The sequence below is a fragment of the Pelodiscus sinensis genome, chromosome 1 (assembly GCF_049634645.1).
Source record: "Pelodiscus sinensis isolate JC-2024 chromosome 1, ASM4963464v1, whole genome shotgun sequence".
Lineage (NCBI taxonomy): Eukaryota > Metazoa > Chordata > Testudines > Trionychidae > Pelodiscus > Pelodiscus sinensis.
Window position 1 is genome coordinate 49,293,972 of NC_134711.1, and position 17,443 is coordinate 49,311,414.

At 42.9% G+C, this 17,443-nt stretch overlaps 1 protein-coding gene across 4 annotated transcripts in view; it reads left to right on the plus strand.

The window, feature by feature from the left end:
* Positions 1-17,443, plus strand: part of DOCK4 (dedicator of cytokinesis 4) — a 386,260-nt gene that overhangs the window by 147,185 nt on the left and 221,632 nt on the right. For all 4 annotated transcript variants that reach the window (XM_006122512.3, XM_006122513.3, XM_075929689.1 and 1 more), the window contains exon 8: positions 3,289-3,440. In XM_006122512.3, the coding sequence (XP_006122574.1) occupies positions 3,289-3,440 (152 nt within the window). The remainder of the gene's footprint in view (positions 1-3,288; positions 3,441-17,443) is intronic.

Consider the following 17,443-nt stretch of genomic DNA (forward strand, 5'->3'; position numbering starts at 1 on the left):
CCCACCCTGGCCTCAGTATGCAAGTATGAATTGTGAGGCATATGATGCACAAAATTTCAGACAGGGAGTTAGGTGTCCATTGCCTCCAGTCTGAAAGGAACAATTCTGAGGCATGTTACCTCCTACTAACTGCCTTAACTCCAGGACCTTAAGAACATGATTTTTAGTATAGATTAGGGAAGTTAAAAATCATGTACAATATAGGTAACTGTAACCGGTGAAAATCTGAATGGTTACACAGTTATAGACTCTGCAGTATAAAGTTAAGCTTTTTACTGCAGAGCCTGTAGCAAAGCTTCCCAGGGAGGTTGAGTATAACAGACACAACTGCAGCAAAGCTGCCTCCCCAAGAGGCTGAGTGTAAACTACACAATTAACTGACAAGCCTCCACTTAAACTCATGTACACGCTAACACCTCTAGTATAGATGCATGACTCCTTGAATATTATCCATATATACTGGATGTTAGTGGGCTTTTGTTTCATGGTAGAGATTTAACAATTCACTCCTTGGCAAACTGTTATGTAGATATTGGTCCCAGAGGATCCCTATAAACCCTATGCACTCTCTATGTTCTATGACAGTTCACATCAAGAGGTTCCAACATCACAGCACCTAATTATCTCTGCATTTTTCTTAGGTAGCTGACATTTCCATGGCAATTTTCACTTGTAGTTGTTGTGTTCAAAATTTAAAAAAATTCGAATGTGTGGGTCAGTATATTTCTATTGATATCGTAATGGAATTTGTCTTGATATCAGAAAATGACTTTGGGGCTATTTTGATGCATCTATGAGAGACAATGACGTGTGTGTGTGTGTGTGTGTGTGTGTGTGTGTGTGTGTGTGTGTGTGTGTGTGTGTGTGTGTGTGTAGAGAGAGATGTTGTGTGTGCATGTGGACCTGCTATATCATCAGTGAAACCATTTCCTTTCTGGATTGGTTCCATAAAAGCTTAATTGTGGGTAAAAGCATATGAGAAGCTTTCTTTAATACTGTAACTGGCCCCTTAGTTGCATTAGGCTATGCTAAGATTAATGGAATTGTAATAATATATCCATTTTATGAGTATTGCCACTCTTAATCATATTGTGTCATGGGGGCTTTTCAACTAATAAAATAACATGGATGGCGATAAAACTGTATGAGGCAACACTCCTTTGGGCTTCTCCGGACACAGAATGATCCTTTTTGAGTTAATAAGAAATTATCATCTGGGTTTTTTAAGGGGCCTGATTCATAGAAACTCCATTGAAGTGTATGGAAAGGCTCCGATTGACTTCAGTGGGATTGGGATATGACCTATGTTAATGTTAAAATTGTTACAGTAATGTGGAGTAGAGTCTTATTTGCTTAAGTCTAACAACTTGTTTAAAATTAAATTTAACTCCTCTTAACTTGAGTGTGTTTGACTAATTAAGATGGCCATAGAATAAAACACAAATGATAAGTCTGGGCCCATGTAGATGTGAGCAGGCATATTTACATATGGTAATATTCTTTTTGTTACTATATATCGGGAGGGAGGGGGACAATAATTTTTGAGAGGGAGCCACTTCAAGATTTTGGTAAATGCTTGAAGGCTGCACTTTTCCATGGAGGTGGTGTGGGTCTAGGATGGAGGCTGGGTGCAGAAGGGAGCTCTAGGTAAGGGCTTGGGGTGTAGGAGAGGATGTGGGATTTGAGAGGGAGTTTGGGTGAAGGATGTGGTTGTGACTGGGACAGAGAGTTGAGGTGCAGGGTCCAGGAGGGAATATGAGTTCAGGAGATATTCTGGCCTGGGGAGGTACATAGGAGCAGGTGCAGTGTCTGGGAGGGAGTTGTGACCTGGGATGGGGAAGGGAGGGTGAAAAGCGTTTGAGTGGTGTGACCTGGGGCAGGCGATTGGAGTGCAGGATCCAGGAGGTGGTATGGGAGCAGGAGAGGATTCTGGTCTGGGGAGAGATGTAGGAGCAGGTGCAGGGTCGGGAAAGGAATTTTGACTTGGTGTGGTGGGAAGGAGGGTGCAGAGGGCTTGGGTGGTAACCTGGGGCAGGAGATTGGGGAAAAGGATCCTGGAGAGTGTATGGGTGCAGGAGAGGATTCTGGCCTAGAAGAGGGGTCTGGGAGGGAGGGCATGGTCTGGGAAGGGTGGGACGCCAGAAGCAGACTGGCAAAAAAGTGCTAACCTAAGCAGCTCCCAGCCCACAGCACTCTCAGGAAGGCTTCTCTGCTTGCCAGCAGTCGCTCTGTTCCATATGGCTGTCTGCGCTGTGGAGGGAGGCTTCATGTGCTGCCTCACCCCCAGTAAAATCTCTCAGCTCCTATTGGCCAAAATGGGAGCAGAGAAATTGTGCTGCACTGACCCTACCTACACCTACCCCCTAACAGGCTTGACAGCCTGGATCCAGTCCACAGGCCATATTTTGCCCACCCCTGCTCTATATTCGGATTGTCATTTGATTTGATACTCAGCTCACCTGTTTCGTTGTGGTGTCAATATTTGGGTTACATGTTGAAAATAATGGGTCATTCTTTCTGAAAGTTCAAAACTGTATGTAGTATTGTTACTTAATATGGACACTTAATATGAAATATTTTTCTAACTATGTGGACAGGAATCTGTAATCAACCGAAGAAAAATAAAAAAACAATGAAGTGAAAGAATGCTACTACTACTTCATAAGATTAACTAAATTTGATAAGAATAAAATATAACTAGCTACTGCTAACATGGATAACCTTACTAAAATTAGTGATCAGCTAAATGAAATAATTTTTAAATATAAAAAAGGAAAAAAAGCAAAAGATGTTATCTTATACTGAGGATTAAGTATTCTGGAAGTTTCAGCATTTAAAATTAAGGTTTTTTTTATCACAACATAAGAGACAGAAATAAAACTACTGTACTTTGTTTTTAGATCCTGAGTTAAAGCTCTACTTTAATAAATGAGGTTATTAAGGGAAAAAGCAGCTGACCTACAAAGCAACATGGCACAGGTTCTACTGTGTGGAAGTAAACCTTTCAGTTTTTGAATAATAACTACAATGCACATATTTAGATTATTTTAAATTTTGTTTAAAACCAGATTTTAAATAAAGCATGACTACATACCTGCTAAAGGTGGTTTTGGTGGTTAGAAGACATAGTTAGAAGGTTAGGGGTTAATCAATTTTTACAGGCCCAATTGAGCCAGTGTATCACATCAGCTCCTTATTCTTTTTATCTGGAAAAGTTATGAAAATCAGTTGGATCTTTTTATAAGTTATATGAACCAGCCAATGCATTTGATTGTTATTGATCTGTAGATGGAACATCGTCATCGAAAGAAAGACACTCCTGTCCCAGCAAGCAGCCACCATCTTTTTGTACAGATGAAGAGCCTGATGTGCTCCAACCTGGGAGAAGAACTGGAAGTCATCTTCTCACTGTTTGATAGTAAAGAGAATCGACCAATCAGGTAATAACATAATTATTCATGTAAATTTTCCAAACCAAAGTTTGCAATGACTTAGATTGCTGTGTTCCCTGAATTGTACACAATGGAGGTTGTTGTAATACATTTAGGACTTGCCTACACAGTGTGGCAGTGCTTGACTGGGGGTGTATGATTTGTACAGTTCACTGATGTGTTTACATTAATGGGTCCATATAGAGCCTATTGATGTGCACCAAAGGTCCCTTTGTTGATTATCAGACTAATGCCCCAGAAGACTGTAAACTTGTGCTGTATGTTTCTCTGAAGGACAGGAGAGAAGGAGATGTGGAAGGATAACACTGTTGTGTTGAGGGCAAGATGGGGAGGAGGAAAGGAAGGGGTTAGAGCCATGGGAGTGTTACACAGTGCCCACCTTCATTGTCTGCACTTCTCTGGACATGAAAGAAGATAATGGAGGGATAAGGTTATGCTGCATTTAGTCCATACTCAACATATGTGAGCATAGGGAGAGGAGCCCAGTGTGGAAGAATCTCCAAGTCCTGATCTGATAGAGTTTGTGTTTGGGAATGTGAATCATTTCCGCTTTCCTGGGTTCAGAGGGAGTGTAGGATGGGAGTGGGAAATGTCTTTCTGCAACAGGGGAAGTCAGGGCAGGAATTCAAGACCAGACTGCAGGGTAGACATATCTTAGGTAGGATGGCAGAAGACCTCACAAAGAGTTAAATAAGTCATTGGCATGGAATCGGTAATAGCATAACAGATGTTAGTTGCATGAAAAATGTGAGAAGGCAAATGGCATTATGTGATATTTGTGGGAATTTCTTCATTCATGGGTCAGGGAATGTTTCTGATTAAATGGAAATCATGGCAGAATTTGACAAAATGGCATCTGACCATTTTTGGTAGAAAAGGGGTAAGGCGATGTCTGCCTGCTATTTTGGAGAAAAAACACATCCAATAAATTGACTCTTGTTGCTACTGGTTGAGCCTCTCTAGTCTAGCACTCTCAGAACCTGACCAGTATCAACCTAGAAAATTTGCCAAACCATGGGAAAGTCAGCGTTATCTAACAGCATTTCCAACACTTCCACTGCTTACTGGTCTCTTAGAGGTTATTTATGCAGTAAATCAGAGTTAAATAACAGCACAGAACACTGAGAGCCAAGACTTGTGGCTGTAAACAATTTTATGGGACCAGGGGAAACTTTTATGGGACCACACCCATGATAAGTGGACTTTTGGCTAACTAAAATTATGCCAGTCCAGAGAGTCCAAGACTAGAGAAGTTCCACCTGTAGTGAGATCACCAAATATATGTTACTAATATCAAAATGACGAGGTATTATGTAATTCTAGAAGGCACATGTGACACTGGACACTTAAGAGTTGACTGTCGCATTGAGAATAACAGTCATCTGTGAGTAGGCATCAAGGAATATTTTCTGGAATTCATTCTAGTGAGAGGCAGAACAGGTGAAGGGTTAATTGAGAAAACTTGAAGGAGCATAATTTGGACATTCAGGACTGCTGAAGGCAAGCCAATGGCAGTTGTAGCATGAAAATCAAAAAACTGAAATGCTTTTACGTGCGCATGCACACATTTTAGAATTATCTGCAACCACATTTAAGTGTTGACCATGATCTAAACCAGGTTGTTGTGGACAGTCCATTCATCAGAAGTTGTGGAGCTGCTCTATAGATCTTTAAAGCAGCTTTACAGTCTGCACTTTCCCATCACCTCACTGGAAAATCTTGAAGCATGTTGCCATGACTCCAAAATAGCTTCCCAGAGCATAATGGGAAATCAGGATGAACTCTGTTAAAAGCAGCTTCCTAGCCACTGAAGCATTTTTTGAGATGCATTTCCAAAAAATGCTGAAGATATTGAAACCAGTAGAGCAGGGCAGGGAACCTTTTTTGGTCGGGGGGAGATATCAGTCGAGGGGCCGCACACAAACAAAAGCCACCCGCCTCTCCCCCCCAAAATTGTTGCAGGTGCCCCAGCCAGAGCAAAGCCAGCCCTTCCTACCTTGTCCCAGCTCTCCATGCTGGGAAGGGGTTCTGGAGCTTGCCCAGGAGGGCTGCCCCTTCCTACCTAACGGCACCTCAGGCAGGAAAGGGGTTGGGATGGGCTTCCCTTCCCTCCCATTCCTGCAAGGGATTCCCCCCTTCTCTTAGGTCCTGCAGGCCTCCTTAATAGTTAAGGAGGCATTGCTGGCAGCCTGTGGCTGGGGTTACCAGACACTGCTCCCTGGTGCAGCCACACTATTGCAGGGAAGGAGTCCTGTGGCTTGCCCAGCTATGACCACCCTTCCTCCCTAAAAGCACCCCAATGCAGGGAAGGGGCAGGGGGGTCTTTTCTTCCCTCCCACGCTTGCAAGGGATTCCCGTCCCCTTTCCTCCAGTCCCGCATGTCTCCTTAACGGTTAAGGATGCATTGTGGCAGCAGTGTGTGGCTCCAGTCTGCCAGATTCTGTTCCCCACTGCAGCCAGCCTATTCAGGAAAGGGAAGGGTGGAGAAAAGCTGGCCCTGCTATGGACTCCTCTTCCTCCTGAGAGGTGCACCATGCAGGGAAGAGTTTTGAAGGCTTCCCTTCTCTCCCACTCTAGGAGGGTCCCGCCTTCTTTCTTTGCCTCCCTCCCTCACCTCTCGCCCTGCATCCTTCCTTACCAGCAAAAGCCTCTGCAGCCATCCAAGCCTGGGAAGCAGCTCCAGCCTTTTTTTCGCTGCCGCCTCACCAAAACACTGCAAGGCTTCAGCCCATGCTGCTTCTCCCTCTTGCCAGGTTTTCTGTGAGCGCTTCCCCCACATGCAGGAGAGGAACCAGAAGTAGCTGGCCATGCTGCAGGGGAGGCTACGAGAAGTTTTTTAAGCGGCCCCCGGTTTTCCCTGCAGCGTTTCATGGATGCTGGACCCACTGAGAGTTGGATTAAATTGTTTGACAGGCTGGAGGTTCCCCACCCCTGCAGTAGAGCATGTACGCCCTGGAGATGTTGCCAAAATGGGTTGTATCTCTCAGCCCAACATGTTCAGTACTGCATAGTAGAATGGTATGATGTGCTTGTTGACCTGAACCAAGATATTTCAGAATGGTTCAACTAAGGTGTCTATTTCATACAGGCTTCTTTGTACAGGTTGTAATGTGTTAGAGAAAAAACAGTGGAATCGATTCCGATCACTTCCTAATTATACCGCTATGATAATTAAGGAACTAGATTTATAATTTTAGTTTCTTGGAACAAGAAAGAAAAGTTCTTTGCTTAGGAATGACAAGATGGGAACATGCATTGTCCAGAACTCTAGTTCAAAGTGGATTTCTTGAATAATTTACTGGGTACATTAGGGTCAGTTGTGTTTTGAGTTACTTTCTGAATTCTAAGAAAAATGTGGATTTTCCCATTATATCAGATTATGCAGTTCAGAAAATTTACTTAAAGAAGAGTGCAGAGTTCTCAGAATAAATTACTAGTACACAAAACAAATAATTACTTTTTAGAAACAAGTTGCAAATTCTTGCTTAAATGACACTGGTCTCACCATCACCAGTTTTCTTGTGAAATATTGACTGTAGGCTTATTTTCACACCTGTGGTGCACTGCAGGTTTTTCACATTTGTGTATTAGTGTAACTCATGCAGAATAAAACTTGATAAACTTAAAATGATCAGAACTTACTTTATTGCTCACGTAAGCTCTCAAGACTCTCAGGAATTGGCAGTGATAGCAGTACAACATAAACTTTCCATATAATCAGAAAAAGGAATTTGTACCTAAAACCTGTGAAAAAATATACCTGACCAATAAAAGTCCATTGGTGTAGAGATGTCTGTCATGCACATCTGTTTACAACATGCTCATTAATGCTGTTTTGCTAGAGCTGTGGAGTTGTTTTTGTTTTTAAAATTGCATAAAAACTCAACATCAGGGGAATTGGAACCTCTCAGGATTTGCTCTTTTGATGAGTAGCACAAATTAAAATAATTAAGTGGCAGCTGTAATGAAGATAGCAAAAGCCATGTGCCACTATAGTTAGTAAGAGCTGTAGAGACGTGCCTTTTGTCAGAGCCGTAAACACTTTTATAAATATTCCTTATGGTAAAACACCACACTGTTTGGGGTGTGTGAGAAATTATTTTCATTGCTGTGCAAATGGCAGTACTTGCAGGGCCTTGCTACTTACTGAATTAAAAACCATTAAAATCATTAGTGGAATTAAACTATATTATAACTGCTGTGTCCTGATAAAGGGGGTCCCCATTTGTGTGTAAATCTGAAAGGAAGGGAAGATGCTTTCTACTGTAAATAAATAATAGAGTGGGAGCGTATTATTGTATTAGATGGATAAGGATAGTGTCTTAGTCACTATCCCTTCCAGAAAACTTTAGAACCACATGATCTGTACAATGGAATGGAAGTTGCAGATGCGCAGAACTGATGCCTTCTCTGCCAAAAACAAGTCCATACGCTTGCATAGTTTTCTTGACAGCAATCTGTGCCAGTATACCTTGTATTAAACTGATTAATAAGTATCAGTAAGTTTGGAGCAGTAGTGTGTAAATATTTAATAGCATTTTGAAAAAATATTATTTTACACAAATTATAAGTAAATCATTAGTGGGAGGCATTGGTGGTAGTTGATTTAAACCAAGTCTGAGTATTTACTGGTAGTGCATTTGAGAAAGCATTTCAATTGTTTCCTTTTTTTTTAAACAAACTTCAACAGATTTTAAGTATCATTTTACAGTGTTAAGTCCGTTCCTTTAAATTTAGGCATGTTCTTAGCTTTATTCATATCAATAGTCCCACTTATTACAGAGGAATTCCTTGCTAAAGGGTAAGTCATTTGCAGATTTGAATTTAGTACTTCAAAGTGAGTTTAGTAAACTTGGTAGTTGTAAAAAGTACATTAATAAAGTGACATGGATCTGTCATTAGAAACATGATCTGTGTTAATCTCTTAAGTATTCAGTGCATGTGGGGGGAAAAGAGAAGAGAAATGGGTGTACTAATGGCAGTATATAGTCTATAACAGGGTTCAAAAAAGAACTAGATAAATTCATGGAGGATAGGTCCATCAAAGGCTATTAGCCAGATGGGCAGGGATGGCATCCCTAGCCTCTATTTACAAGAATCTGGGAAAGGATCACTTGATAATTACTTGTTATGTTCATCCCCTCTGAAGCACCTGGCATTGACCACTGTTGGAAGACAGGATACTAGACTAGATGGACCTTTGGTCACTTCATGTTAGTTTCATTCTCCCATTCTGTTGTCATTCATGCAGCACTCAACTCCTTTCAAAATGGTTTGCACTATGTTGTATTTTTTTAAGTTCATGCTTTTTCTCATAACCTCACAATTTGGCAGCCTGTATAATTGAAATTACAGTTTAAAAAAGTAGCCAGGCAATTATAGTGGCAAATTAATGTTCCTAAAGTTTTAACAAAGAGGGTTTGCTCTTTTTCCATAGAATACATTTGATATATAAAATATTTGCTCCCTATACAACATGTTATTTCAGAAATTTCATTTCCCCCTGTTCTATGAGTAAATTTGATTGAAGGACATTCAGTGGCCTAGATTCTGTACTGCGCCAATGATCTGCTGTACTGGGCCAGCAATGACGGATGGAACTTGAGGGAGTTGATTACAGCTCCTCTCTCCTCTGGCAAATTGGAACCTGGAGTAACTCATATGGTCTACAACAGTGGTCCCCAACCTTCAGAGGCACCCGGGTGCCCAGGAGGTGGGGCCACTCACGCGCCGGGCACCTGGGGGCGGGGCCGCTCGTCCGGGGGCATGCCAAGGGACATGCATCTGACGAAGTGGGTCTTTGCCCACGAAAGCTTATGCTCCTACACTTCAGTTAGTCTATAAGGTGCCACAGGACTCCTCGTCGCTTTTGCAGATTCAGACTAACACGGCTACCCCCCTGATACAAGGGACTGGGATGCCCTTGCACCCGGCGCCGGCGTGTGCCCTAGGGCCGGGGCTGGGGCCGCCCGAGTGCCTTGTGCCGTGGGTCCGGGGCCGGCGCTGCTGCCCGAGCCACGTGCCTGGGGTCGGCACTGGCGCTGCTCGAGCACCGCGCGCCCGAGCGCCTGCATGTGCCCCGGGGCTGGGGCCGCCCGAGCGCTGCGCACCCAGCGCCGGTGCGTGTCGCGCACCTGGGGCCGGCGCCTCCCATGCGCCGGGGGCGGGGCTGGCCCAGGTTGTCAGTGGGCACCCACGAATGCCCCGGCGGGCACCATGGCGCCCGCAGGCACCGCGTTGGGGATCACTGGTTTACAAGATTGCAGGTTACTCAACTAGTCCAGCTGTCAGGGGTCCATAAGGAGCTATCTTTCAGCTGAGGATAGATGGAGCACAGTATGCTGCAGCTATACATTTCCTTTCCTCCCTTGCCATGTCCTTGGAGCTTTATAATGCAGTGGCAGAAGATTTGGCTAGGTCAGTTCTGTGCACACTGGAAATTCCCAGTTGGAGGAACATAGTTGGTTTCCACTCCTTTTGTGTCATCTGTGAGTCACGAAGGGAGCAGGACAATGAATCTGCCTAAGTGTTCCTAAAATTTGCTTGATGCATAATGAAACTTGAGTTTCTTGTTGCATTTTATTAAGGGGAAAATCCATTGTCCTGCTAGTCACTAGAAAGTAACTCTGTTACTATTGCCTTACTTTTTCCACAAAGTGAACTATGTTTTCACAATCTACAGTGTTAGGTACTTACTTATCCATTTTTTAAGCATTTTGACGTGAACGCAAAGGGGATATAATCTTAGACTTAGATACATGTTGATGATTTGATCTTGTGATTATGTCATTTCTACAAAATTCACAACTGCTGATTTTCTAATCCACAGTAGAAAGGATCTTTGAGTTTTGGAATAGTGCTGGAAGGATTTGATGTTAGCTTTTTTCTTTCCTTTGGGAATATTTCTGAGCTTTGAAAAGGAAAAACAAACCAACTTAATAATATTGGAAAAATGATGGTTTAATAAACTGAGTGTCATATTAAGGTCTAAGAAAGAGTTCGTCCTCTGGCTATAGTGAAGTTTAATTTTCCTCACAGTGTTGTCAGAAGCAGACTGGATTTACAAACGAGCCTTTGCACTATGAAAGGGAATGAAGGGCTGTTCTCATGGTTTGGTTGAAAGATTCTCATTGACACAAGTGTACCCTAAAACACAAGCCAAGGCACAATGGAGGACATGAAAACATGGGGGAAGCTCCCAGCTGTATGCGCCCGTGCCCTACTGAGAACCAGATTTGGGTCAGGTGGGAAGAGAGCCCGGTGAGGGAATCTGGGTAAGCTGGTCCTTATCCTAGAGCTCCCAGCCCACCCCTCCTTCCATCCCTATTCCCACCTCCGTCCTCCATCCCTACACCCTAATCCTTCCCTAACCACTCCCCCTCCGCCCCCCCACACTGCCCATCTCCTTGCCTCCATTCCTATATCCCTCTAACTCCTCCCATCCCCCCTTACACATCACCCATCCCCACATACACCCTATCCCCCTTCCTACACACCCCAGGCCCCCTTCCATGAATTCATTGAGCTTTGTGCCTCCCCCCCCCCCCCCACAGAAGTACCACTGGGCCAGGCAGCACAGCCCCAGCCACCACAGCTGGAGCTACAGCCCATCCCCAGTCCAGCCTTTCCAAACGGGCCTATTGGGGCAGCTTTGCTCTTTGGTGAGCCCAGGGAGTCCAGAGTGCAGAGTGGCCTCTCCAGAGAGCCGGGGAAGCAGCCAGGGTGCAGCGTGACCACGCTGACCCCAAAGGACCAGATGTGCGGTATGGCCAAGACCTGTCCAGCTTGTGGCAGGCTTGGTAGAGCATACCTCAACCAGAGGCATTGATCCTGGGTAAACCAGCACACGCTGGAGCTTCTCGCTCAGGGGGGACACATGCAGCATGGCCCCCAAGCCTTGTAGCTGAGCCTGGGCTGCTCAGAGCAAAGACCATGGCAGGCACATGGGCCAGGAAGACCGGGGGTAGGGTCCAGAGGCAGGCAGACACTGCTCCAGGGGGTGCACGGGAACAGAGCCACTGCTCCCCCCATTTCACAGAACAGTTGTATGGTCAGAGCTCCTGGGGCGGGGCCACTGAGGTGGGGGGTGGCTGTATGGCTGAAGGCGCAAGTGGGTGGCGGGACGCAGGGAGGGATAATTATATATAGAAAGAAATGAGCTTTCGTGGGCACAACCCACTTCTCTCATCTGAAAAGTATGTTGTGCCTACAAAAGCTCATGACATTATCTATATATTTTTGTTAGTCTCTAAGATGCTTCAGGACCACTTGTTTTTTTAAAATACTAGTATATCGATTTTCCCAACATACTATGTCAGATAGATAACTAAAATTATTCCCATTTTGTAGAAGGGAGGACCTGAGGTCAGAAAAGATCGATGGAATTGTGGAGGGATTGGGGTGGGAGTCAGTGTCAGAACTTAGAAGCAGAAACTGGGAGAATCCTGGCTTCTAGTAATTTGCAGTGACTTCATCATGACAGATGATTGGAAAATGATTTTCCCATGCGGCAGAAACTTTTGAGACTTGAAATTTTTTCTTATTTTGTGATGAGATGAAACTAATACTTTTCAGAAGCTCTGTGTGCATGCGTGTGCATGCATTCACATGAGAGGGAAAGAGAAAATCTAGAGAGACATCGCAGAAAAGCCCACATCCTAGTGGATACAGAACTCCCACTCTGGGAAGTGGTAGTCCCAGGTACAAGTCCATGTTCTGTCATATTCAGATCAGGTGATTAATGGAGTCCTGTTTAGAGAAGACAATGTTAATATGAAGTAGGGACCATTTAGTTTATGTCCACAAGTTTGTTACAGTGCAGCATTTTGGTGCACATGCCATTGTTTGAATCGCAAGGCAATGTAGAAATAGCCTTGAACCCTTGTTAGCTGAGGTAAAAGAATACAGCAGTATGTCTTCCAGGTTGATGTAAAATAGTGGGGAGTAGTATTGATGTGCAAATATTCAAAAATGTGAATAGTCCTTTAGCCTTGTGGCATTACTTTCAATGAGAAACATGCGTCATCTGGAATGTGTAATATTAAGTCTGCATATGGACACACCCACATTAGGGTGTTAAATGCTCTCTGGTTATTTGGATTTGTTTAGAGGAATTTTTCCCCTGATATAAGCAGAAACAGATCATTTAAATTAACCTCTCTTGTAATTAGGTGAGAATGACAGAGCTAGTAAGTATTTAACAGGTTATACACACTTGGGGATCTATCACAATTTTGTGGTTACTTCCCCTTTATTTCTGTCTGAATAAATCTAACATCTGATCAAAGAGTACTTTCCTCCCCTATTTCCACTTGCCAGCTGTGGTAGTTTGTGAAACAGTGCAGCCTCCGCTTAGCCAGAGGGCCCAATTACTTTGGAGCTCTGATAAGGCTGATTCTTTAATCAAAAATACATTGATTTTTTTAATCAGATCTTGGAAAAATGCAGCTTATCTGTTTTAATTCGAATTGGTTTTATAAGCAACAAGGGATATAGTCATAAGTTGGGTGCCCCTCTGAACAATATAAATTATCCACTGTGACTTGGTTAACTTTATGCCTGATCATCAAAATGTTCCATTACTGCCAAGACTGAGTGACATACATTTGTGGAAGTAAATTAGTTTATATAGCAGTCATTGAGAGACACTGTGGTCCAGTGGACAGAAAGACAGGCGCTCTGGGTTTTGTTTAAGGTTTGCTTCTGATTTCTTGTATGTCTTCTGTTAAGGCCTTTTATCTTTTCTGTGTACCAATTTTCTCACATAACAAATGGGGATTAAAACACCTTCTTTATTAAATGCTTTGAGATCTTCTGATGAAAATAGTGATGCCAATGGTAAGTCTTATTAATAATGTACAGCAAATAAGAATAATACAGTTTGCCCAGTAGAACATTGTATTAATTGTGTATGTGTCAGAGTGAATGAAGTAGAGACATTTTTCTTCTCAACAGTGCTACATCCATTCTAGTGTTACATCTCACATTGTTACTTGAAGAGTAGTGATAGAGATGTAGCCGTGTTAGTCTGGTGTAGCTGAAACAAAATACAGAACTATGTAGCACTTTAAAGACTAACAAGATGGTTTATTAGATGATGAGCTTTCGTGGGCCAGACCCACTTCCTCAGATCAAATAGTGGAAGAAAATAGTCACAGCCATATATACCAAAGGATACAATTTAAAAAAAATGAACACATATGAAAAGGACAAATCACATTTCAGAACAGAAGGGGGATGCAGGGGGGGGGAAAGGAAGGTGAATGCCAGGTGGGGGGGGGGGGAATTCAGGGGGATGCAGGGGGGGGGAAAGGAAGGTGAATCACCTCTAATACTATTAACTCACAGACATCTACCCTTCCCCACCTCTAATATCATTAACTCACTGGCATTCACCTTCCTTTCCCCCCCCCCCTGCATCCCCCTTCTGTTCTGAAATGTGATTTGTCCTTTTCATATGTGTTCATTTTTTAAAAATTGTATCCTTTGGTATATATGGTTGTGACTATTTTCTTCCACTATTTGATCTGAGGAAGTGGGTCTGGCCCACGAAAGCTCATCATCTAATAAACCATCTTGTTAGTCTTTAAAGTGCTACATAGTCCTGTATTTTGTTACTTGAAGGTTATAGTTTAACGTACAATGCACGTGCTAGTTTGTTGCAGCTGTGATTGATGTAATGAGTAAATAGTGGATGCAGATTGTATTAAATGGGGTCTTCCAAATAGTTATTAATATTTTCTTAGGCAAACCATATCAAACGCTGAGTTGTGTGCGGGACCATGGTAATCTTGGGTTTAGTAATTTTAGATTTCTTCAGTCTTGAAATTGCAGACCATAAGTGCTTGCAAACTACAGTGGTAACTGCTATGGAAATCCTAAATTAGGTGGTAAGACTCTATGCAGATTGACACAATTGTCAACTCTCCAGATAACTGCTTTATGCCACTTTTCTTAGAGGCTTTTACCTGTAGTGTGTGGAATCTAACACACATTTAAATTCATAACACATTGCTAACTAGAGATCTCTGCTGGTTTTTTAAATTTAAACACTGGCTGCCGTCATTTCAGAAACCTGAAATAAAAAAGGAAATAAAGAGTATTCACATTCTCAGTACGTTTGTTCAGATCACCAGTATACAGTTCTTAGCATAGATTCGCATGCAGGAGAACCGTGTACCAGCACTTTATTAAGGACATCTATTAACGCAACAATTCTAAACTAACACTTAAGAAAGGTGAAGATGTGTATACTTTGTGTCTGTGTCAATCCGATATGGAAGTCTTGGCTCAACTGACACCGCTATGTATGAGAACCACAGATAAATCCCCTTCTTCCCATCAACTTGAACGTTCTTGTTTTATAAATATCGCATTGTCCTCAGCTGAGTATAGAGTCATAAACTATGTAGACAAATAGGGGTAGATACATTATCCAAGGATAATGAGAGCAAGATGTATTATACATTTCCCCTTTTGTGCACTTACATTTATATACTAATGGTTACAATGCACTCTCTTTCTCAACCATGTAAAAGAATAACCCAGAATTACCATTTTCATTGTCTCCATGTAGTACTTTCAACTTCACCTTTTTAAGTGTTATTAATATAAATAATCTTTTCACTTTTTTCCTCATTCTGTTTTACAGATGCTTTTAAACCGTATTTTTGAAAATCTATTGCAACCTATGAACTGCAACCTATCCATTTATCAAAATGTTTCCTTCTTTGCGTGCGTGTTGATTTACTGCTGTGGAATAACTTGAGAGCTAGACTGCTATCATTGATTTTTTTTATTACAGGAATTAAAAAATATACTATTTTAGGGAGGGAAGCATATGGGTGGGGTATTGTATAAAGAGCTATATGGATTTTGGAATAGGAGGTAAAGAGTGTATATTGTACTGTATTGTTTCCACAAAATCTTGTTCAGCCTTCTAAACCTTGAGGTCCTTCACCTTCCCTATCAAAGCCCTAAAAATCCCCCTAAATCAGATTTACACATTTTTCTGAGAGGGAAGATTGGAGGCAATGAGTAACACTAATTTCATGAATAGCCCATAGGTTTTCCATCCTGAGAATACTGCCTCCCATGGCCTCAACTTTGCAAGAAGTCTGAGAACTTATACCCCTTTAAGACTAAGTCTGTGGGAATATTCCTATCCTTAAAGTGACAGCTGCTTAAATATCTTGCAGAACTGTGCTCCTAGACATAGGTTTCTATGAATGTAGGAAAACAGAATAATTCAAACCTGCATAGTAGTACACAACATTTCATTAAAGCCAGCAGAGATGAGCTGTGGGTGGACTGTCCTCAGTTGGTCATGGGTAGGACCCTACTAATTTCACTGCGGTGAAAAATGTATCACAGTCCATAAATTAAGCCCTTCCCTGTGAAATCTGATCTCCCCCTTGCTGCTGGAAGCACTCCAGTCTTGAGGCTCTTAGCTGCAAATCCTGGCTGGACTGAAAAAGGAGAGGATTTGTTCTTCCCCTGCACAGACATTCTCACTCTCAGGGGGGATGAGATCCACCTCAGAGTGCCTGCCTCCTCCTCTTCCTCCCCTCCCGCTGTAGGAAGCTCCATCTCTGGAAGTTTGTGCAGCTAGAGGAGACTTGTAGAGGAGGACCAGATATTCTCTGGCTCCTGGGAATGTCCCAATTAAGGGACTCCTAGCTGTGAGTCTCCGCTGGGCTGGGGAGAGACAGGACTTGTCCTTCCTTTGCATGGCAGCTCTGAGGTGGGAATGGGAGGAGATCAGACCCACTTTCTTTTGGATTGGGACCCCTCAGTTACAACACCACAAAATGTCAGGTGTGTAAAAAGCTGAAAACATGACATTCCCTAGTTTTAAAGCATTCTGGCCATGAAACTGATCAAAATGGACCATGAATCTGGCAGGCCCTGGTCATGGGTAGCCAGAGCAAGGCTGCTGCAGTAATTAACTCATGATTTAATGGCCAGTATTACTTTATTTCTGTCTCCAAATAGAGATTTCTTGGCCTACAGAGGGCGGTTTAAAAGGGTGATTAATGGTGGCTCTTCCAATGGTGTCCTGTCAAGGAAGAATATTAGGGTTTGGTGGTGAAGAATTTCAGGATATAGCTGTCCATCCATTGCAACAGTGCTTTTGCTATGATTTAAATAAAAAAATACAGTAGAGAAACACAGACATTTGAATATTTTCTCATGATTGGTTGGTAATAAGGATGTTAAATTGCAGTTAATTTCCATCAACTACTTACTGCAGTAGATTTCCATTGAATTTCCTTCGACTACTTAACTAGTTGATAGGGATTTCTGCATTCCTCCTTGAGATGTACAAGAGCTCCTGGCGAGGGCTCTTGGCCATTTCAAAAGAGGAATGCGGGACACCGCATGCAGCCTGAGGCCAGTGGAAAGTCCCGCTGACTTTGGGATGCACGTGGCCATGCCAGCTTTGAAATGTACAAGAGTCCCCAGAGGGAAGCACTCAATGTACTCAAAGTCTCCCGCTAACCCCGGGCTCCATATTGCACTGCCAATTTGAAATGCTGCGCGGAGCCCGGGATCATCTGGGGACTCCCTAGCTGACCGTGGGCTCCAGGCAGCGATGCTGCTTTGAAACACCACCTGGCTCAGCTGTGCAGTGCTGGTCCGTTGAAGTACCTCCCTCTTCCCCCCTCCCTTTGCTGCCTCTATCAGCAAGTGGGGGGGGGGGGAATCGATTAGTCGACTGACTATCCGATAAGCATTTGCTTATCGGATAGTCGACTAGTTGTTAACATCCTTAGTTGGTAATCTGACCACAATTTCCCAATGGCCCAGTGACCAAACAGGAATTGTATGTTGGTCCTCTCAGATGGATGTGGGGATTGTGGTTACTGCCCTTTCCAGTCTTTTGATATTGTGGCTCTTCTTTCAAAGAATAAATAAGAGAACAAAATAATAATTCAAAGAGAAAGAAGTCGAGCGCATTTGAGTTTTTTTTGTAGGTTTAAAATCCAGTT